Source organism: Pelobates fuscus, chromosome 3, assembly GCF_036172605.1.
Source record: "Pelobates fuscus isolate aPelFus1 chromosome 3, aPelFus1.pri, whole genome shotgun sequence".
Taxonomy (NCBI): domain Eukaryota; kingdom Metazoa; phylum Chordata; class Amphibia; order Anura; family Pelobatidae; genus Pelobates; species Pelobates fuscus.
The window spans coordinates 218,883,113-218,905,657 of record NC_086319.1 but is presented as its reverse complement, the minus strand read 5'-3'; the positions used below and the strand labels follow the sequence as shown (position 1 = coordinate 218,905,657).

Genomic DNA, 22,545 nt, shown 5'->3' with positions numbered 1-22,545 from the left:
GTATTGGGGCAGGGTGTGTGTATGGGGAGAGTTATTGTGGGTCTGTTGGGGTAGGAGGGGAGATTAAGAAAAATGTAAAAAAAAAAATTAATAAAAAAAAAAAAAAAAAAACAACAATATCCCCCTCCCTTCTTACCTTTGCCTGGGAGGGGGGACAGTACAAGGCAATCCTTGGTGGTTAAGCCCTGGTGGTCCAAGTGGTGAGAGAAAACTCTAGCAGCCTCAGGAGAGTTCACTTTTGCGAGATTCGGTGGTAACTGCGGCAACGCTTCGAGCTTGCGAGAGAACTCGGTGGAGCTGCAGGTTAGAGCTCTCCCGGGTCCTCTCTCCCTCCCTCCCCTACTGGCTGCAGCATTACACTGCAGAGCCAGCAGGGGTCCCGGTGCTATGATCATTTTATCATACCACTGGGAAAATATCTCAGGGTACCCCTGTTGCTCTAAAGTTTGTGAAAAAGAGAAATATATTACTGTGTTCACTTCAGCTAAATATATATTTCAGACACCCCAAATCTCCTGGTAGTTCCATGAGACTCCCACATTTTTAATGTGGCTAGCTGACAAGTCATATTTAATATCACGGAAATTGTACACACAATCTGACATACAATGTATTTCAGAGTGTTTGTGTTTGATTTCCAGGCTATTACATTTGCTAAATGTCCTCAATAAATGCCCCCTACTGATTATCCACCCGATAAGGGTGTCTGTGTGTATGTGCCACTGTGTGTGTGTTTGTGTATGTGCCAGTGTGTGTATCTGTGTGTATGTGTCACTGTGTATTTGAGTGTGTATCTGTGTGTATATCTTAGCGTGTGGGTATATGTGTGTCAAGTTGTATTTATATGCCTGTGTGTGTATCTGTTTATCAAGCTGTGTGCCAGTGTGTGTATCTCTGTGTCAAGGTGTTTTTATGTGTCTGTGTGTTAATAGTGTGCGTGAATATTTGTAATATGTTGTGTGTGACTGTGTGTGGGGGCCCGCATAGGGGGGGCATGTGGAGGAGCGCATGGGGGATGGTCATTTGGGACATCCATGGAAGGTGCAGCCACCTGCCTAAAATGAGCTTTTGCATGTTGAAATGTCTGAGATATATATATATATATATATATATATATATATATGTATATATATATATATATATATATATATATATATATATATATATATATATATATATATTTGTGCTCGGAATTTATCTAATACGTAATGGAATGTAGAAGGAGAAGCAAAGTTGGTTGAGGTGTGCCGAAACCAACGTACGAGTAGGCCTGTAAAAGAGGGCCCACAAAGGTGAATTGTTAATATAGATGGGTGTAGGTGGGTGGGGACAAACAGCTTGCACGACAAAGGTAAATAGGGGGGTTGGGTTTATATAGGATCATAACTCCTCCCACAAATTCAGGCCAAATGGCCTTCCAACATATAAAAAGGGGGGGTTAGCTGGATCTTGTGTATTGTATACATATACATACATATACATATATATATAGTAAATAGATTTTTAATAACATCCATGTAAGGTTCAATTTGCATGTGAAGTCTAAATGTCAACGAAGCACACAACACATTGCATGCCAGCTTTTCTCTGAAAATGTTTAAATTAACAGTAAAGATATTCCGTATATGAAGTATTGCCAGAACATTCCTGCTCTGATCACTGACATAAATCACAAACAATGGTTTATTCCTAATGTAAGCATTTCTCTTGTCACAACTGTCCGATTTCCATGTCTAGCCATGTGCAACAATCTGTTAACAACAAACAATATACAATTGTATTCTTTAAATGAAAAATGAAGAGAAAAACGCATACCTAATAGAAAATCTTTAACACTTTTGATTAGTTCTTTGGAACGATTTCTATCAGTTTCCATCCGTATCATTGCTTTGCTTAATGTTTTATTCAGTCTTGAAGCTTTTAGCTTTGTGTCTTCTGCCAGTTGCCTGATGTTCTCTATCTAGAACGAGATTCCATAGAATTACAGATGTGTTTACGCTCATGTGGAATTGAACCCCTTCACTATCACTACCAGTAAGAAAAATGTGTGTAATATTTGTTTAAAACTTGAGAAGCATTGATAGAACATGAATACAAAACCAAACTTTAAACATGTGTGTAAATTGTTATTCAGGGATACCTCAAAAAAGCAAGATTATAAAAAGGCAACAGAGATATTGGGTGATAAAAAGCATTTGAGATGACACTCTATCCTGTGTGTTGAAGCATTTCAGAAGGTTTTAAAATACAAGTGTAGAAGCACAATACCTTTTTGGGGGCCAGTGGTTGTGACACAAACTAAATTGTTTAAACACCTACAGTAGCTACAATATAGATTACAATGCAAACACCAAATATGCATAGTAACTATAGTTGCCTAGCTAAAACCTGACATTTGTATTTTTGCAGCCCTAGGAGACAAACTCCCCAATTAAAGCAACACTCCAGACCACTTAGACTCTTCAGTTTGCTGAAATGTTTTGCATGTGAAAAGTGTGGCCTCTTTTCTTCATTTTACAAAAAGTGCAGATTTCAATAAAAACCGACACTTTTATAAATTAACCTGGTTACACTCCCTGGCTTTTAATCAGACAGCAGGTTCTGTTACTTCCTGGTTTGGTTAGATCAGTGGAGCTAAACTCAAGAGGCTGTTGATAGCTCAGAGCACCTCCCTTGCAAAGACTTCTTACATAGTTACATAGTTACATAGCTGAAAAGAGACTTGCGTCCATCAAGTTCAGCCTTCCTCACATATGTTTTTTGCTGTTGATCCAAAAGAAGGCAAAAAAAAAAACAGTTTGAAGCACTTCCAATTTTGCAACAAGCTAGGAAAAAAATTCCTTCTTGACCCCAGAATGGCAGTCAGATTTATCCTTGGATCAAGCAGTTATTACCCTACATTGAAAGATTATATCCTTGAATATTCTGTTTTTGCAAGTATGCATCTAGTAGCTGTTTGAACATCTGTATGGACTCTGATAAAACCACTTCTTCAGGCAGAGAATTCTACATCCTGATTGTTCTTACAGTAAAAAAAACCTTTCCTTTGCCTTTCTGTGGCTGTCCAATCAAAGACTTCCCAAGGGAGTTGGCAAAACCTTGTAACAAGAGATAGGCAACTTTTCTAAGTTGTTGTTAGTTATACCCTTAACGACAAAATACATAGATAAATACATGCAAGTGTACATTGGGCATATCTACTAAACAGTGATTTGATTGTTTTAAAAAAAAAAAAATTATATTTGGGCAGTGGAGTGTCTCTTTAAGCCCCGCTTGTGCCTGAAGCTTTCCTTTTCACTGTTGCTGTCTGATAAAATGCAGCCAATATTTTCTGAGCCATAAAGGCTTCTTTGCTTTGTTGTATGGGCAGGGGGAATATACAGGTGTTTATTGTCCGTCTGTGTAAAACAGATTAATAAATGGAGTCCCAATGGAGAAATTACATCAGTAATCCAAAAATCCAATTTGTGGTGCAAAAGTAAAGAGATTTTACTGTACAAACCATGATATGCAGCCAACATTTCATAAGATATAGATGCTCTAGACAGAGAATAATATGGAAATGTTTCCTAATATTACATCATTTTAATGTTGTTTCCCTTGGCAACTGCACATCTTAGATAGATGTTCTCACATTTTCTAACTGTCATGGTTTAGTCTGGGGACTGGGGCATTTTTAGATTCTTAGATGAATGGCCAGATTTTTACGGTAAGACAGTATTAATCTGTATGCACTGATAAACTTTTTACATATTAAAAATAGAGATTGCAATGGCACAGAGATAGTCTGCCAATTTTGTAAATGATACAGCCTTAGATGTTTTCCACTCTGCCTAGTTTTAGGCACAATAGAGGGTCAAAATATTGATAGACAATAATTAATAAATATTAATTGAAAATAAAAAATAATGAATGAAAAATTAAGCAATTTGGCAAAATTATGGCCAAAATTGCAGCATAGGAAAACAATGCACATTCAGTTGTTTTTCCATCTTGTCGATTTTGTCATAAATGTTGCATACCATCATGGCTATTTCCTAAAGTTACATTACCCTGTACCAAGTGTGACAAAACCACCTGGCTGCAAGATTTTTCACACTATTTAACAAAGCGTGAATTTATTTCAGATTTCCACCGGACTTAATGTAACAGTAATACTAAAATCCAGATCTAGATTGGTACAATCTGGGCCAAGATGCTTTAAATCCAGGTCCAGGTTTTAAAAATCCAGACTATTTTCAAATGGCAGCAGCAGCAACCAGTGGGCAAATAGCTTTAAAAAAAAACAAACAAAAAACCCTTGGCAATTGTGAAGAAACTATCCCTGTTATTTCTGTACAGTTGTTTTTCCTTGTTTGGTAGATACAACTACCAAACACCGACCACCCTCCTGGCTCATTCACTTCAAAGAAAACCGCCAATTAAGTGCTCTCTCTGTGTGGCAGCCGTTTGTATAGCCGGATGCCACATGCAAGAGAAAATGGTGGCCATCTTGTTTGCACGAAAGGAGGCAGTGGTACTTGGTCGTCGAGTGTCTGGAACAAAATCAGACTATCAACTTCCCAAACGCCGGTCAAACTATGCGAACGCCTGCTTCCTTCCACCGACCCGCCAGGAGAGCACTATTCGGTAGATTTGTTCCCACAAACTAGGAAAACAAACGCTAACTATGAACCAGGGGAACCATTCGTGCATTTATTAGTTTTTTTGTACTTTGCGAAATAGACCGACTGCACAGCCCGATTTCATGGAACTATTTCTGGGCACGAACATCGAGTGTGAAGAGTCAAATTAAGACCTCCATGTAACTCTTGAACCCCTAAACAGATCTGGGTGATTTTTGAATATGTTGGTCCCCCAGATCGGGGCTATCAGGGGACCAGCACTTTTGTGCTGTTCACATGGAGTTTGGGGTACTTTCTGAGTTTTATTGAAATGTATGCTTTTTGTGATAATTAAGTTTAGTATAGTGCTTGACTCAATTATCTCACCAGTACAGGGGACGGATTATATGATTGTCAGTGGGAGTGTCCTGGACCTGAGATCCAATGTACTTGCAGAATGTATTTTATCACTGTCCTCTTTTAGGTCCAGTGGGGAATGCCTCTGAAATATGTCAACGTAAACCCTGTGCATTGTTAACTGCATGTAAACCAGGCAGTTAGCTTTAATAAAGCATTCCTGTTATACCCTTCATCTAGTTTAGGCTGATGTTTGGGTATCTGTCTACATTGCTGGGAGAATATACTTGGAGGCTGTACTTTGTTTGGAGAAACGTTTGAATCAACACCCGAACTGCGAGCTATATTCACTCAGGCTTTAGCAGTTCTGGAGTAAATAGGCGAACGGGTACCTGTCATACCAGTGTTCGTTACAGCAATTTACTACGTGGGGGCTAACAATTGCTTTCTAACAAGGTGACACATAAAAAAAATAATATAAAAATCATATGTCAATATAATTCAAAAAGGACTATAAGTCAAAGTAAAAAAAAAAAATATGCGTGTCACAATGATTCCCATATTAGTACGTGAGTTTTTTTAGCCTCCCTTATGCACCTACCTGACATGAAGCAGGTAAGGGCATATCTTCTAAACCTTTAAACTAGCAACTGGGCAGTGGCTTGAAATTTAACAATGGGGGGCGGGCACAGATCACTGCCATCACCCCTGTTGCCAAAGAGTATTGGGCAATTCAATTTTTACAAATAGCAGGATCATCTTAATGTCCCCTCCTGCCCCACTCACCACCTGGATCTGACCCAAGGCTGAGATTAACAATTGGGAGGCTATTGCGCATGTGCAATAAAATGCAGCTCTTCTCAAATCAGCATCTTCTCACAGAGATGCATTGAATGAAGAGCGAGGAGATGCTGAACACCAGTGCTACACACTAGGAAGAACCTCTAGTGGCTGTGACTGCCAGCAATGTAAATATTGCCTTTTCTCTGAAAAGGCAGCATTTACAGTGCTGAGACTGCAGTGACATGTTTTGAAGTATAGCAGTAGGCATGGTTATTCACATACAGATTATAATTTTTTTTTATATATATATATATGTATATATATATATGGTTCTGACTCTTAGCAGAAAATGGTATCCTGACTCATAATGGTCAGTTAGCATATCAAAAGATCAGAGGCCCGTGCGGTAGCAGGGTACCAACAGGCATGTGTTCATTAAGTCTTGGAAAAAGTACACATAAATGTCCTTTGGGTGCAAACTTCATATCTGGCACGAGAGACACAGCTGGAAAGAAAGGATTCTGAATTGCAAATCTTTTCCTGCGATCTGACACACAGAGCATTCAAACAACAGACATATGAACCCTTCCCGTTCTTTAATCAGTGATATCACGCCAATTAGGTAACCATTTTATTAATCCACTACACACATACCATTTATTGATAATATTTCTACAGTATAATTACCTGTTTCTCTGCATCAAGGAGATGAATCGAAACATTGGCGAACTTGACACCTGTTTCTTTGGCTTTTTTCAGTGCATCTTTGGCTATAGATAGAGCTCCATTACAATTTAATCCACCACATTTTCGTTTTCCAAATTTGTCTCTGCATAATGCTCCTCCACAAGGTGCAATATCACATGGAAAGTTCCAAACGGTTCCACAAACCTGCAATGCCCAAAATAATTATCATCTTGTAATCATTTTGTTAAGAAGACCTTCTATCAAAATATAAATAGTAACTGATATATACAGTAGCCAATACAGAGAAATACATTCACATACCTGATTAAATTTGACCTTAAGGATTATTCACTTGAATTGTCAATATCTGTTTAAAAATGCACATTTAGGCAAATATAACTACATTGAAAACCTGGTTACTATTAAAGGCACACGGTAGGCAGCCAGACCACTTCAACTTATTGAAGTGGTCTGGGTGCTGTGTCCTTTTTGCACTTAGTGGTGCAATGTAAAACATTGCAGTTCCAGAGAACTGCAATGTTTACATTGCAGCTCTAAGTCTGCCCTCTGTGGCTGTCTACCATTCATTATCTTCCACCAAGGATTATTAAAAAACAAACACATTTCCCTTGATACAGTCCATATACACACACACACACACACAGACAGACTGCTGAGTCCATACGCACACAGACAGACTGCTGAGTCCATACATACACACACACACACAGACTGCTGAGTCTATACACACACACACAGACTGCTGAGTCCTTACACACACAGAGACTGCTGAGTCCATACACACACAGACAGGGCCGGAATGGCCCACCGGGATACCGGGAAATTTCCTGGTGGGCCGTCGGCACCTGGGGCCGGGGTGACCTGCGGCCGCAGGGAGAACTTGAAAGGCGGCCGCAGGGGAAGCTCTTCATGAGGCCGGGAGCAGGCTCTTCTGGGGGAGCAGGCTGTTCTGTCTCTGCTCCCCCTCCCTCGCGCGCTAGAAAGAGACCGGGGCCGGAATATGACGTCATATTCCGGCTCCGGTCTCATTAAGCTGCGCGCGAGGGAGGGGGAGCAGAGACAGAACAGCCTGCTCCCCCAGAAGAGCCTGCTCCCGGCCTCATGAAGAGCTTCCCCTGCGGCCGCCTTTCATGTTCTCCCTGCGGCCGCCAGCACAGCTACCAGTCTGCCCACCCACAGGTACTAAAAAATATGTATGTCAGTGGGAGTGTGTGTGTGTGTGTCATGCTGTGTGTGTGTGTGTGTGTGTGTGTGTTCCATGCTGTGTGTGTGTCTGTCTGTCATGGTGTGTGTATGTGTCTGTGTCATGCTGTGTGTGTGTGTCTGTATCATGCTGTGTGTGTGTGTCTGTCTGTCTGTCTGTGTCATGCTGTGTGTGTCTGCATCATGCTGTGTGTGTGTCTGTGTCATGCCGTGTGTGTGTCTGTATCATGCTGTGTGTATGTCTGTCATGCTGTGTATCTGTATGTGTCATGCTGTGTGTGTGTGTCTGTATCATGCTGTGTGTCTGTCTGTGTCATGCTGTGTCTGTATCATGGTGTGTGTCTGTCATGGTGTGTGTGTGTGTCTGTCATGGTGTGTGTGTGTGTGTCTGTCTGTGTCATGCTGTGTGTGTGTGTCTGTGTGTCTGTGTCATGCGGTGTGTGTGTCTGTCTGTGTCATGCGGTGTGTCTGTGTCATGCTGTGTGTCTGTGTCATGCAGTGTGTGTGTGTCTGTCTGTGTCATGCTGTGTGTTGTGTGTGTCTGTCTGTGTCATGCTGTGTGTGTCTGTCTGTGTTACGCTGTGTGTGTCTGTCTGTGTTACGCTGTGTGTGTCTGTATGTGTCATGCTGTGTGTCTGTCTGTGTCGTCTGTGTCACGGTGTGTCTGTATCATGGTGTGTGTGTCTGTCATGGTATGTGTGTGTGTCTGTCATGGTGTGTGTGTGTCTTTGTCTGTCATGGTGTGTGTGTGTGTCAGTCGTGGTGTCTGTGTTTTTAAAAATAGTGTTTTACTCACCTTTTTTTTTTTTTTCCAACGTCGTGCTGGTCTCTGCCTCCATGACTGAGATCATCAAGCTTGATGATCTCAGCCAATCCGCACTGACACAGGAAGCGCCTCTAGTGACCGTCTGAGTGTCTGTCACTAGAGGTGTCACTAGGAAGCAATGTAAACACTGCCTTTTCTCTGCAAAGTCAGTGTTTACATTCAAAAGCCTGCAGGGACAGGCTATAGACACCAGAACCACTACATTAAGCTGTGTGTGTGTGCGCCTGCTAGTGAGCTTGCTTGCATGTGTATGTGTGTGTGTGTGTGTGTGTGTGTGCCTGCTAGTGAGTGAGCTTGTGTTTTTATGTCAATGAGCTTATGTATATTAGTGAAATTGTTTGTCTATGAGGCTGTGTATCAATGAGCTTGTGTGTGTCCGTGAGATTGTCTGTGTCTGCATGTGAGTATGCTTACTGTATAATTAAATGTTTTACTCTGAAAGGACCAATTTATTATATTAGAAAAAGCAATAAATATATATATATATATATATTGCGACAATATATGGCGCAATGACTTATGGGGCTGGCATAGATTTTTTTTTTCCAGGGCTGCTTTGTATCCCCAGTCCAGCCCTGCACACAGACACACAGACTGCTGACCATACACACACACACACACACACACACTGCTGAGTCCACACACATACAACACACACACAAACACAGACTGCTGAGTCCATGCACACACACACACACACACACACACACACAGACACACAGACTGCTGAGTCCATGCACACACACACAGACTGCTGAGTCCATGCACACACACACACAGACTGCTGAGTCCATGCACACACACACACACACACACAGACTGCTGAGTCCATGCACACATACACACAGACTGCTGAGTCCATACACACACTACTGAGTCCATACACACACACACACACACACACAGACTGCTGAGTCCATACACACAGACACAAACACAGACTGCTGAGTCCATGCACACACACACACACACACACACACAGACTGCTGAGTCCATGCACACACACACACACACACACACACAAGCTTCCTCACTAGCAGACAGACAGACAGACATAGAAACACACACACACACCTGAGCATATCAAGCCTACCTGCTGCTGGGGGTCAGACAGCAAGGTCTGCTGCTTAACGGTGGGGGTGGGGCTTATGTACAGGAGGCGGGCTTAATTTGGGGGCAGGGCCTGTGCCGGGGAAGCTGCTGAAAACACCCAGCAGAGTTCTAGCTCCTCTTTCCTGCATTCCCTTGGGCTGTAACAGACTGTTACAGCCCGAGGGAATAGAATCTAAGCACATGGCCAGCAAGTTGCTGGCATTTGGGGGGGGGGCACAAGGGGGTGGCACAGCATGATGTGGGAGGGCCATGGCCCCCTCTGGCCCCCCTAGCGACGCCACTGCACTCTACTATCCTCTGCCACCCTACCACACCCTACCCTGTCATTGCCCCCTTCTGCCCCAGCCACCCTACCACCCTCTGCCCCCCTACCACCTATTAGTGATTCTTTGTTAAACTCATTTGTTTGTTAAACTAATTTGCATATGCCCATAAACCTGGAGAAACCTGTCATCAGGAAATAAGATGGTATAGAGAAGCAGAGGGGCATTTCACAAGTTAATAAATAAACTAAATTTGATGAGGATAGGTTTTTGCTCATTAGTTTTAAATATGCTATTTTTGACATATATGAAAAAAAAGCAACTTTTAATTTGTTTAAAAACTGAATCTGGGAGGTTATTCATCAAGAACCGAATTTAAAGGAATTTAAAACCAAATTGCAAAACTTAGGCATGAAGGAATGCCCGATCACTGGAATCGATACTATTCCCCTTTTTCCTTTTTGCATGGTTATTCAAACCCATTTAGTTCGGTTCCCAAACGAGGACCACCCGACATCCCATTAGAACGTGGAACACCACTTATCAAGTGTGAAACTGCAAAGGAAACCTTCCTAGGTGGGCATTTTGTCTCCAGAACGCAGGCAGCGGTACCTGGTAGTCAAGTGCCTGGAACTTATTTGGATAGGCACGCATGCAAACTCCAGTGAAGATGGAACTGCTGCTGCACATTCAAGTTCCTGACCACCTAGACCAGGGGTAGGCAACCTTCGGCTCTACAGATGTTTTGGACTACATCTCCCATAATGCTTTTACAGCCATATTGCTGGCAAAGCATCAAGGGAGATGTAGTCCACAACATCTGTAGAGCCGAAGGTTGCCTACCCCTGACCTAGACGAACAGCGTTCAGGAGATATAAACTACCAAATGGGGGGACAATTCGTTATGTGAAAGCAATGGAATATCTTTTGTGGTTTTCGTATAAAAACCCTCGAACTGAGACCGGCTGTTGCCACTATTTCTCTGAAACTATTTTGGGCTTCGACCTTGTGGGCAGTCAGTCAAAACTTTACCCTGGTGGCAATTCTAAACCATCAAACAGATCTGAGTGCTTTTTGGATATGTTAAACGCTCAGATCAGGGCTATCTGGGGATGTGACTCTCGGGGGGTTTCCATGTATTTTGCAGTACTTTTGAGGTGTTGTAAAATTTGTTACACTTTTCTGTACCAGAGAGATAATTGAGTTATAAGTTTCCCGACTCACTTATCTCTCAGGCACAGGGAGGAGCTTTACTGTGTGTATACATTGAGAGTGCTTGCCTGAAATAAACAGATCTACTCCCAGCATTCAGTCTTGACTAATGTATAGCTATACCAGGGATATTCACTTTCATTGTTGATAGAGCTACTTCACTTTGGGAAAGGGAGTGCGTGGTGGCGATATACTGGTGGTCAGCCACATTAGGAAATAGTAGCTGATTCTGAGAAACATTCTCTAGCTCAGTGATACACAACTTGGCAATTTTAGCTGAAGTGTTGTCACCTGGTTTTCATCAGACCACAATTTGGAGTAAATAAACCATTTGGTAAATATTTAAAATGGGGAATGTCAAGAGTCGTGAAAATGTCTTTTGTGTAAGCAAAAATCTTACTTGACTAATAAGAAATATATTATATATATTATGTATTATAATAAGTCTTGTTTTACATAAAAAAGGTAATTTATGATACTATACTACACTAGACGTAAGCGCCTTAAAAAATATTATTTTTCAGGATCTTGTTTATTTACTTAAAGCTGGGTCAGAGGCTGGGTTTTTAAAATTTGTATAGCATTTAATCTTACCATTTCATTCATTTTGCTTATATCCAGGGATTTCATCTTGTTTAATTTGTTTAAATTTAGTTTGTCTTTTGCATCCAGGTTGGATAAAGTTGTTAGAATTTTTTCCCTTGTTTTCTTTGATGTTTGGGTGATGGAAGTAGGATTGCGCAACTTTCCAGCATGCGTTGAATTCAATTTATAGTTATTCCTAATCTTGTCAAGAGCCTCTTGAAATTCTGGTGGGATTTGAACATTAAAAATACAGTTACTAATATGATTCAGATTATGAGAAAGGTGCACAAATAAGACTATAATAAGAGTTATCTAAAATTAATAAGAGATATCTAAAATTAATACTTACTATGACAGAAAATGTTAAGTAACTGATATTAGAGTTGTAAAGAGCAATAATGTAACATACACAAAATGAGATGTAGAGAGAACATTTTTATACAACGTTTATATAAAGGTAATTTTTGTGTATTTGCATGTTATATATTTACAAATGGCTCTCAGACATTGTAGTAAAATAGGACTTCTCTTTACTTCAGCACACACACATAATAACATAACTCGAGAGACACTAACACAACAGAACAAATGCATAACTTCACTATGCTGCAATCTACTGGAAGGTGGACTGCATAACACCCCAATACATAACAGTAATACATTAGGAAATGGTATGACAAAGGTAGACAGAAAATAGATCACAAGGCAATAAGAAAAATTCACAGGCACTCCAAATGTGAAAGCCGCAGACAGATTTATTGCAACAAAATGAACAGCAACGTTTCGACCTAACAGGAGGTCTTTGTCAAGCTTGCAATAAATCTGTCTGCGGCTTTCACATTTTGAGTGCCTGTGAATTTTTCTTATTGCCTTGTCGTATTGGGATTGCTGGTCGTGTTACAGAGCACCTGTGGCCGTTGGGAGTGAGTGCGGTTCCTGCAACCAACTTTTGCTAGAAAATAGATCACAAACACCTCTATATAAAATATGATAATTTCCACTATCAATTTAGTTGGTATCTGCATAATGATTTGTATATCCGTGTAGCGCATGATTGCATCTGCATGCTGTATTGTATTTGTTTAGCACATACAAATATATAAATCATGGGACTTGGTAGACCAAATAACTTGTAAAATGCAAACCTTGTTTAATTCAAAGTTTTAGTGTGTCATGTCAGAAAATCAATCAACCCACAAAAGATAGACTCAATTGTACTAAAAAGATATGCATCACTTTGAGAAAGCTGTCTCATTCAAAAGCATAATTTTTGACAGTTGCCTCATATGTTTTTTTTTCATATTTATCTGCTTTCCACACCCACTCTCGGGGGACACTAATCTAAACAATCAGTGTGTTATCACTAGAAATGCTGGAAAAGTGCATTGGACAGTGTCACGGGAGATGGGACACCCCGTACGTGTTTGTATCATCTAGAATGGAATTGTTCCCTTCAGTATTCTGTGTGTTAATTAGGGAATGCTACACTGTGAATGACCTCCTGCTGTGGGAGCCAGCAAATCTATCTGCTGGAAGGAAGGGCTGTGTGGGTGTAATCTGTTATTGCTCTGAAGGGGACATAGCTTCAAAGAGGAATTTGGGTTGTGAGCTATGACCACTCATGCAATAAAATTAGCCCTTTTTGTAATTGTACTTTTGGAGTTTCAGAATGTGGTATTTGTTTTTTGTTTTTTCTCAGTACTTGAAAGGGAACTGGACTGGCTTTCCAGCACAAATGATCATGGGAGGGATTGCCCTGGGGGGTTTGGTTGGAAACCCCTTGCATGGGGTCTGTGCTAACTGCATGTGTTTTTCTTTGAAAAAAACAGACTGCGTCTTTTACTCAATACGAATGGTTGCGTCCATTATATTGGGGAGTACTATATGCATCACATCTGGAATTAGGACTAGTGGAGGGTTGAAGGAATAACCGCAATAGGCACACAAACCTGTGACCGAAAGATTTACACACGTGCAGTTGTCAGAACTCTTTACCTTGCAACATCCTGACATTGGGAAAAATATTCTGATTAGCGTGACCTTGCAGAGCAGGCTCCAGTGTCAGGTTACTCTCTCCTGCTGCACATTGACAACCTGTTTGTCATTACTGGACTGGACTGCAACTGAGATGGGTGGGTTAAAGGAGATTGGGGGGGGGGGGGGGAGGTAGCTGTAGAATATCCCACAGTTTAGAGGTGTGCCCAACAATTTATTTATTTATTATTTATTTATTATTGCCATTTATATAGCGCCAACAGATTCCGTAGCGCTTTACAATATTATGAGAGGGGGATTTAACTATAAATAGGACAATTACAAATAAACTTACAGGAACAATAGGTTGAAGAGGACCCTGCTCAAACGAGCTTACATTCTATAGGAGGTGGGGTGTAAAACACATTAGGGCAGGAATTTACAATCAAATAAGGTGGGCTGCCCTTTAGGAGAGGGCAAGAGACAGGTATGTGAGGTAAGGGTTAGTCTTGGAGGCCATAAGCTTTCCTAAAGAGGTGGGTTTTAAGGCACTTCTTAAAAGATGCAAGACTAGGGGAGAGTCTGATGGCGGTAGGCAGGCTATTCCATAGGAAGGGAGCCGCCCGCGAGAAGTCCTGCAAGCGCGAGTTGGCCGTACGAGTGCGGACAACGGACAGGAGGTGGTCACGGGCAGAACGGAGAGACCGAGAAGGGACATACCTATGGATCTGTGAGGAGATATAAGAGGGGCTAGAGTTGTTCAGTGCTTTATAGGTGTGAGTTAGTACCTTGAATTGACTCCTATAGCATACAGGAAGCCAATGTAAGGACTGGCAGAGGGGTGAGGTGTGAGAGAAACGACTAGAGAGGAAAATCAATCTAGCAGCAGCATTCATTACGGACTGTAAGGGTGCAGTACGGCTATTGGGGAGACCAATCAGGAGAGGGTTACAATAATCCATGCGGGAAATTACTAGAGCATGGACAAGCTCCTTGGTAGTATCTGGTGCAAGAAAGGGGCGGATGCGGGCTATGTTTTTAAGATGGAATCTACAGGATTTGGCAACATGCTGGATGTGAGTCTCAAAGGTGAGACCAGAGTCAAGTATGACGCCAAGACAGCGCGCTTGCAAGGATGGACTGATGTTGGTACCACAAACTTGGAGGGAGAGCGAAAGAGGAGGATCAGTATTAGGAGGAGGAAAGACAAGGAGCTCAGTTTTTGAGAGATTGAGTTTCAGAAAGCGGGAGGACATCCAGTCAGAGATGGAAGAAAGGCAAGCAGTGACACGTTGCAGGACGGCAGGGGAGAGGTCCGGGGAGGAGAGATATAGCTGGGTGTCATCAGCGTACAGGTGGTAGTGAAATCCAAAAGAGGTAATAAGTTTGCCAAGAGAGGCAGTATAAAGAGAAAATAGAAGGGGACCAAGGACGGAGCCTTGGGGAACTCAAACTGAGACAGGGCAAGGGGAGGAGGTATCATTAGAAAAGGAGACACTGAATGAGCGTTGGGAGAGATAAGAGGAAAACCATGAGAGGACAGAGTCACAGAGACCAAGCGATTGAAGAGTTTGAAGAAGGAGAGCATGATCAACGGTGTCAAAGGCCGCTGAGAGGTCAAGAAGAATTAGTATGGAGTAGTGGCCTTTGGATTTAGCTGCGATTAGGTCGTTAGTAACTTTGATAAGGGCAGTCTCTGTAGAGTGGAGAGGGCGGAAGCCAGATTGAAGAGGGTCAAGGAGAGAGTTGGAATTGAGGAAATGAGACACACGGGTAAAGACAAGTCTTTCCAGAAGCTTTGAGGAAAAAGGGAGCAGGGATATGGGACGGTAGTTAGAGGGGGTGGATGGGTCGAGGGATGGTTTTTTTAGTATAGGTACTACAGTGGCATGTTTAAGGTCAGCAGGGACGATGCCAGAGGAGAGCGAGCAGTTGAAGATGTGTGTTAGAGAAGGCACGAGACAAGTGGAGAGAGATCTAATAAGGTGAGATGGGACAGGATCGAGCGGGCAAGTGGTGGGGCGAGAGGAGCAAAGAAGAGCAGCCACCTCTTGGTCAGTAGCTGGGGAGAATGTATGAAGGGTAGGAAAGGCATGATCTATGTGTGATTGAGAAACAGAAAGGCAAGGAGGGGAGAATTCTTTCCTTAGCTGTTCAATCTTGTCAGTGAAGTAACATGCGAAGTTATCAGCAGTAAGGTTAGTTTTGGGGGTGGCCACAGCAGGGCGAAGAAGAGAATTAAAGGTGTGAAAGAGACGCCTGGGGTTGCGGGAACATGAACTAATGAGAGTGGAAAAATAGGACTGTTTTGCAAGGGCAAGGGCTGCACTGTATGAACACAATATGAATCTATAATGGAGAAAGTCTGATTGTGTACGAGACTTCCTCCAGGAGCGTTCAGCACAACGGGAGCATCTTTGCAGGTAGCGCGTTGATTTAGTATGCCATGGTTGGGGGCGGGTCCTCCTCGAGGTGCTTGTTTGGAGTGGCGCTGCAGTGTTCAAGGCAGATGTAAGAGTAGAGTTATATATGGAGATGGCCTGTGAAGGACAGGAGAGGGAAGGGATGGACAGCAGTTGTGAATCAATGTCAGCTGACAACTGTTGGAGATCAAGAGAATTAAGGTCCCTCCTGAGTTGAGGGGGGTTAGGCTGAGGTTTTTGGGTGAGGGGGTATGTGAGAGCAAATGATAAGAGGTGGTGATCAGAGAGTGGATATGGAGTGTTGCAGATATTAGATACTGTACATGCATAAGTGAAGATTAGGTCAAGGGTATTGCCAGCTACATGGGTGGGAGAATCTGCCCACTGCGATAGCCCAAGGGAGGAAGTCATGGAAAGTAGTTTGGTGGCTGCAAAGGTCAAAGGTGGGTTTATAGGAATATTGAAGTCCCCGAGAATTAGGGATGGAATGTTAGAAGAGAGGAAATAGGGTAGCCAGGCAGCAAAGTGGTCAAGGAAGAGAAGAGGGGAACCAGGGGGGCGGTAAATAACAGCAATGTTAGCAGAGAAGGGTTTGAAAAGGCGAATTGAGTGTATTTCAAATGACGGGAAAGAGAGGGAAGGGGGGGTGGGAAGAGGTTTAAAAGAGCAGTGAGGGGAGAGGAGAAACCCAACACCACCACCTTTACATTCAGAGTTTCTTGGGTTGTGGGTAAGTTGGAGACCACCGAAGGACAAAGATGCAGGGGTGGCAGTGTCAGAGGGGGAGAGCCAGGTTTCTGTTATGGCTAGTAAATCTATAGAACGAGAGATGAAGAAGTCATGGACAGCAGTGGATTTAGTTATATTGCAAACAGAGCGTGCGTTCCAGAGGGCAGTATTGAAGGAGGATTTAGAGGAACATGAGATGGGTATGAGATTAGTGTGGATCCTTGGGTTAGTATGTGCTGAGTTTGTTGCGAGGGGGCCGGGGTTAGGAGAGACATCACCAGCAGCTAGGAGCAGAAGGATAGAAAGGAAGTGAAGGTGGGAGTAGGATTTGAAAGTTTTGTAGGAGGGTATGTATGTAGAGGATTTGGGAGGAGTTGGTGGAGATAGGCTGGAAAGGTATGTGTAGAGTGCATGGGATGAATAGAGAGGGGAGGGGAGTAAGGTGGAAGTAATAATTATGGTGTTGCTAGGGACAGGTGAGTGAAAGGATAGGGATATTTTAGTGATGAGAATGCAATCTGACTAAGTTTATGGTAAGTTTATAAACATTTAGTATATACTTTTAAAAGTTTTTCTTGCTTTATTTAGATTTGCATATTTGTTTAAGTGTTTGCTTGCTGATTTAAAAAATAATTGGCAAGTAATGAATCGCTGTTAAGCATATGTCACTTTTCCTGAGATAAATGTAAGATCAGTGTGACAGATCCAGAGAAGAATTTATGTCAAGTTCATATATCCTGGAATGTTTTTGTAATGCAACATTGTCAAGGTTATTCACTAAAGTTGAAATTGTTCAATTTTTCTATTTGAATTCAATGTTAATATCACATTTAAGGCTGTTATAGATTAAACAGAAACATCCTCCAAGTCAGCTATTTTCCAATTTGACTAATTGTACCTAAAATCTGAAATTCACTTTGAATTAATTTTGAATTTCTGACAATTCTCACTTTCATAAGTAAACCTGTGTGAATTTACTTAGAATTTTTGACAATTCTCATTTTGGTGAATAACTCTTTGTGTGTGTGACCTAATCTTGTAAGTGAACAAGAAGATTGGTAAGGGATTCTGTCAATAGAGACAATTTATTTAATTAGGGATTATTCTAACCTCGGTGAGGGAATAATCGAAATTTTATTAAAGACAGGAGGCGAATATTGCTTTACCTTCTTTACTGAAAACCTCCAGCAGCAAAGAAACAGTTAACAAAACTTTTCAAAACAACCAATCAGAACAAACAGGCATCAGTATAAAACCACTGGAACAGACCCTCCCACTTCCTCTTTCTTTGCTGCTGCCTCCAGGTGAGCACTCACCAACTCAGAGTTGTCTCTGCTCTGGGTTGTATTTTCTTGCATATACTGTATTGACTTGGTACTTTTTGCACTGTTTAGTTATATTTGTGTTCCCATCTGACTAATTGGGCTGCCTAGGTGGCCCCTTCTGCCCTACCTCGGGGTCCTGAGTGTGGGGGTTCTTGTTTTTCCTGCCTGCCCTTTGCTCTGGGTTCCCCCTGGGGCTCCCCTCTGACCATCCGCCTTGCGGTTCGGTCCGGCGGTTCCCTCCCGGTTTTCCGCCTCTCCCTTCCACCCCCACTCCCTACGCCTGTCTGCGGTCTCCGACCGCATTTCTCACCGCGACCTCCCTCGCGCAGCCGTCCGTGAGGTAGGCCGCGCTCGTTTTGCGGCCGCGGCGGCCATTTTGTTGGAGCCGCGGCGGCCATTTTGCCGGAGCCGCGTGGTCTCCTCGCTCTCTCTTTCACCGGACCTCGGTCCCCCTCAGCCCCCCTGCCCCTGGCCTGGTTGCCTCTAGGTCTCTGCACCCCCTGGTGGTTGGGACTTTCACAGCTGACCGGGGTGCAGACTGCCTGCATGTTAAACACTCACATGTACTGTTTTTTCCTATGCTACTCTGTATGCCAGTATCTGTGTTTTTCCTTCCCTAGCAGGTGGATTTTTCTTTTCCAAGGCTGTTGTAGATTAAACAGAAACATCCTCCAAGTCAGCTATTTTCCAATTTGACTAATTGTACCTAAAATCTGAAATTCACTTTGAATTAATTTTGAATTTCTGACAATTCTCACTTTCATAAGTAAACCTGTGTGAATTTACTTAGAATTTTTGACAATTCTCATTTTGGTGAATAACTCTTTGTGTGTGTGACCTAATCTTGTAAGTGAACAAGAAGATTGGTAAGGGATTCTGTCAATAGAGACAATTTATTTAATTAGGGATTATTCTAACCTCGGTGAGGGAATAATCGAAATTTTATTAAAGACAGGAGGCGAATATTGCTTTACCTTCTTTACTGAAAACCTCCAGCAGCAAAGAAACAGTTAACAAAACTTTTCAAAACAACCAATCAGAACAAACAGGCATCAGTATAAAACCACTGGAACAGACCCTCCCACTTCCTCTTTCTTTGGTGAGGTCGAGCAGGAGAGCATGAAGACCAAACGAAAACTGTATCCGATCCGTTTAGATGAACAACCGTCATGTTCGGAGCAAGTTAGATCACACTGAAAAGAAAAGAAACATCGTGAAAGTAAACTGTCATAGCAGAATGTCGTATCCTATACAAGCAATGAAAAATAGACCGTAAATTGATAAATAAATCGACACTGACGCCAATTGTAGGTACAAAATGTTTATTAAATATAATTCGGACCATACATAAAGTAGTGTACATCGAAACCTAGATTAACATAAAACCAAAACTACTCCCATATAAGGGTGGGAAAAAAACCATAAGGGTGGGAAATATTTGCCTCCTGTCTTTAATAAAATTTAGATTATTCCCTCACCGAGGCTAGAATAATCCCTAATTTTATGTCAGGACAGGAGGCTTCATATTGCAATTTTAACGTCCAGACATAAAAGCAGCAGAAACATGTGGACGCGGACGAAAATAAAAAGTACGTAAAGTTGATTCCCTAGACCAGTCCGCAGCGTTGAGGATATCCCCAAGGGACCCACCGGCTTCAAGAGCTGCTGACGCTGCAGCACCCCGAACCGAATGAGCCCCAAATGAACCCGCCACGCCCGCCGATGAGAGGAGCCATCGAATCCAACGAGCGATCGTGGGTACAGACACCGCCCCGAACGGTCGAACGTAGGAAATCAATAGCTGACCATGGGCGGAGGGCCGACACAACGAGGTCACGGATATATATGTCCGCACACAGCGTGCCACGCAGAGACGTGGTCTATCGGGGAAGTAGGGATAAGACACTGAAGACGAATTAGATTTCGTCCTGCGGGAAATGGAAACAGAGACACCATCTGGTGAGAACGAAAAGGATTCTACGTCAAAGGCCCGGACATCCGAGACCCGACGAAAGGATACGAGGCATAGTAGGAGAGCCAGCTTGGCCGAAAGCTGGCGTAAGGATAGATCCCCGTTATCAGGCCATTCCTCGAGGAAGCGTAATACGAGCGATACGTCCCAGAACGAGGAATAGGAGTAGTCTGCAGACCGAGGGTTCCCTACCAACACCAGAGCCCTGAAAAGGGACATGGGCCGCCGAGATAGCCGAGCGGAAAACATTGATAGTCCTATAAGACTTACCTTGCGAAAATAGCTCCGCCAGGAAGTTCAAGACGGCTAAAACAGGGGCCGTAAAGGGATCCAAACGTCTCTCCAAACACCAGCCATGCCAGGAGCGCCAGGCGTGTAAATATGATCTTCTGGTGCCAGGTGCCCAAGAGTCCCAGAGTAATTCTCTAGCTGTAGCCGATAGTCCCGACACATCCCAAGATCCCCGGAAACGGTCCAGGCCACCAGGGTTAGACGATCCTCCAACATCAACGGGTGTGGGTTCCCCACTGGGTCTTCGAGGAGAAATCTGGAGGCTGGTAGCACCAGCGGATCCCTGCACGATAGTTCTAGTAGGAGAGGGAACAATGGTTGACTTCTCCAGAGAGGCGTCACCAGCACGATTGACACCTTTAGAAGCTTGAGGCGATGTAGTGTCCGAAGGATCATGGAGAAGGGGGGAAACGCATATGCCCCCGAAGGGGGCCATGATTGAAGGAATGTGTCCACCGCTATGCTGAGGGGATCCAGGAGCCAGCTGAAGAACAGTTCCGTCTGTCGGTTCGCCCTGGATGCGAATAGGTCCAGATGGAGGGGACCACGCACGATGTCCAACTTCTGAAACACCCGAGGTTGCAGTCGCCAGTCGCTGGAGTCCCTCCAGTGGCGGGAGAACCAGTCCGCAACGAGGTTGTCTTGTCCCGGAAGGTATTCTGCGACGATCGACAACTTTCTGTACAGACAATATTGGTACAGATCCTTTGTGAGGTCTGACAGCAGTTTGGATCGGGAACCTCCCAGTCGATTTATGTATCGGACAGCTGAGACGTTGTCCATGCGAAGAAGTAGGGAGCAATGACTCATCCCTTTGGTGAAGCTGCGAATGGCGAACATCCCCGCAATCAGCTCCAGGCAGTTGATGTGGAGAGCTTTTTCGTCCGGGATCCAGAGACCACCTGTCGCCACGCCATCGCAAGTAGCGCCCCAGCCTAGGCAGCTGGCATCCGATTCCAGGACGAAGTCCGGTTTGTTCCCGAAGATTGCCCTGCCGTTCCACGCCTCCATGTGTCGAAGCCACCAGTGCAGTTCCAGGCGGGTTTCGTCCGACAGCTACACAATCTGGCCGTAGGAGGTGGACGACCGAAGGTAACGAGCCTTCAGACGTTGGAGGGTCCGATAATGCAGGGGGCCCGGGAAGATAGCCTGAATGGAGGACGAGAGTAGCCCTATCGTCCTGACCAGGTCCCGCAGGGTGATCCTCGGATTGCGCAGTAGGCGTCTGATGTCCTTCCTGATGGCTGCCACCTTGGATACTGGGAGGCGGAGCAGAGTCTGAACCGAGTCCACGACGAACCCGAGAAACTGGACCGATTGAGAGGGGGTCAGTTCCGACTTCTCCACATTGATGACGAAACCTAAGTCCTGGAGCAGGCGGGTAGTGAAAGCCGTCTGCTTGCGCAGGATGTCGGGATCTTGTGCCATCAACAGGCTATCGTCCAGATAGATGATCGATCTGATCCCCCTGGCCCTTAGCGTCGACATGACCGGTTTCAGCAGCTTGGTGAAACACCAAGGAGCCGAGCTGAGGCCGAATGGGAGGCACGTGAACTGCCAAACGCGCTTCTGCCAAATGAACTGGAGAAAACACCTGTCCTCCTGGTGGACGGGGACCATGAGGTACGTGTCCTTCAGGTCTAAGCGAAGCAGATCCCTGAGGAGATGGATGCCTTCCATCTTGAAATTTCGGTAGACGACTTATCCATTGAGGGCGCGTAGGTTGATTACAGGGCGGAAGTCCCCTGATTTCTTCCTTACCAGGAAGATATTGCTCAGGAAGCGAGGCGGGCCCGACGCCCTCTCCACCGCTCCCTTGCCCATCAGGGCGCGAATCTCCGAATGGACCAGAGCGGACGCCTCTCTGTCCATACGGATAGGCCGTGGGGCAGAGGTCTGGACCGGGGTTGACACGAAGTCGATCCTGAAGCCGGACACGGTTTGCAGAACCCACGGGTCTCCCGTGATGGCCCCCCACTGAGGAGAAAAGTGAGACAGTCTGCCCGCAATGGGTAAGTGTGGTAAATAAGGTAAGACTCTTACCTGAGGCGTATCTCGCCCGTGTGGAGGAGGCTCCCTGGCCTCTGGCTGATCCTCAGGAGAACAAAGGGCGGTACTGGTACCGGGAGGAGGAGGAGGAGAAGGACTCCGAGATGCGGGGTCTGTTGCCCATGAAG

At 43.9% G+C, this 22,545-nt stretch overlaps 1 protein-coding gene across 1 annotated transcript in view; it reads right to left on the bottom strand.

Annotated features, from left to right (window-relative positions):
- Positions 1-22,545, bottom strand: part of LAMB4 (laminin subunit beta 4) — a 344,917-nt gene that overhangs the window by 116,971 nt on the left and 205,401 nt on the right. The window contains exons 28-30 of the mRNA XM_063448083.1: positions 11,664-11,878; positions 6,432-6,635; positions 1,816-1,960 (exon numbers count right to left, since the gene is read on the bottom strand). Of these exons, the coding sequence (XP_063304153.1) occupies positions 1,816-1,960; positions 6,432-6,635; positions 11,664-11,878 (564 nt within the window). The remainder of the gene's footprint in view (positions 1-1,815; positions 1,961-6,431; positions 6,636-11,663; positions 11,879-22,545) is intronic.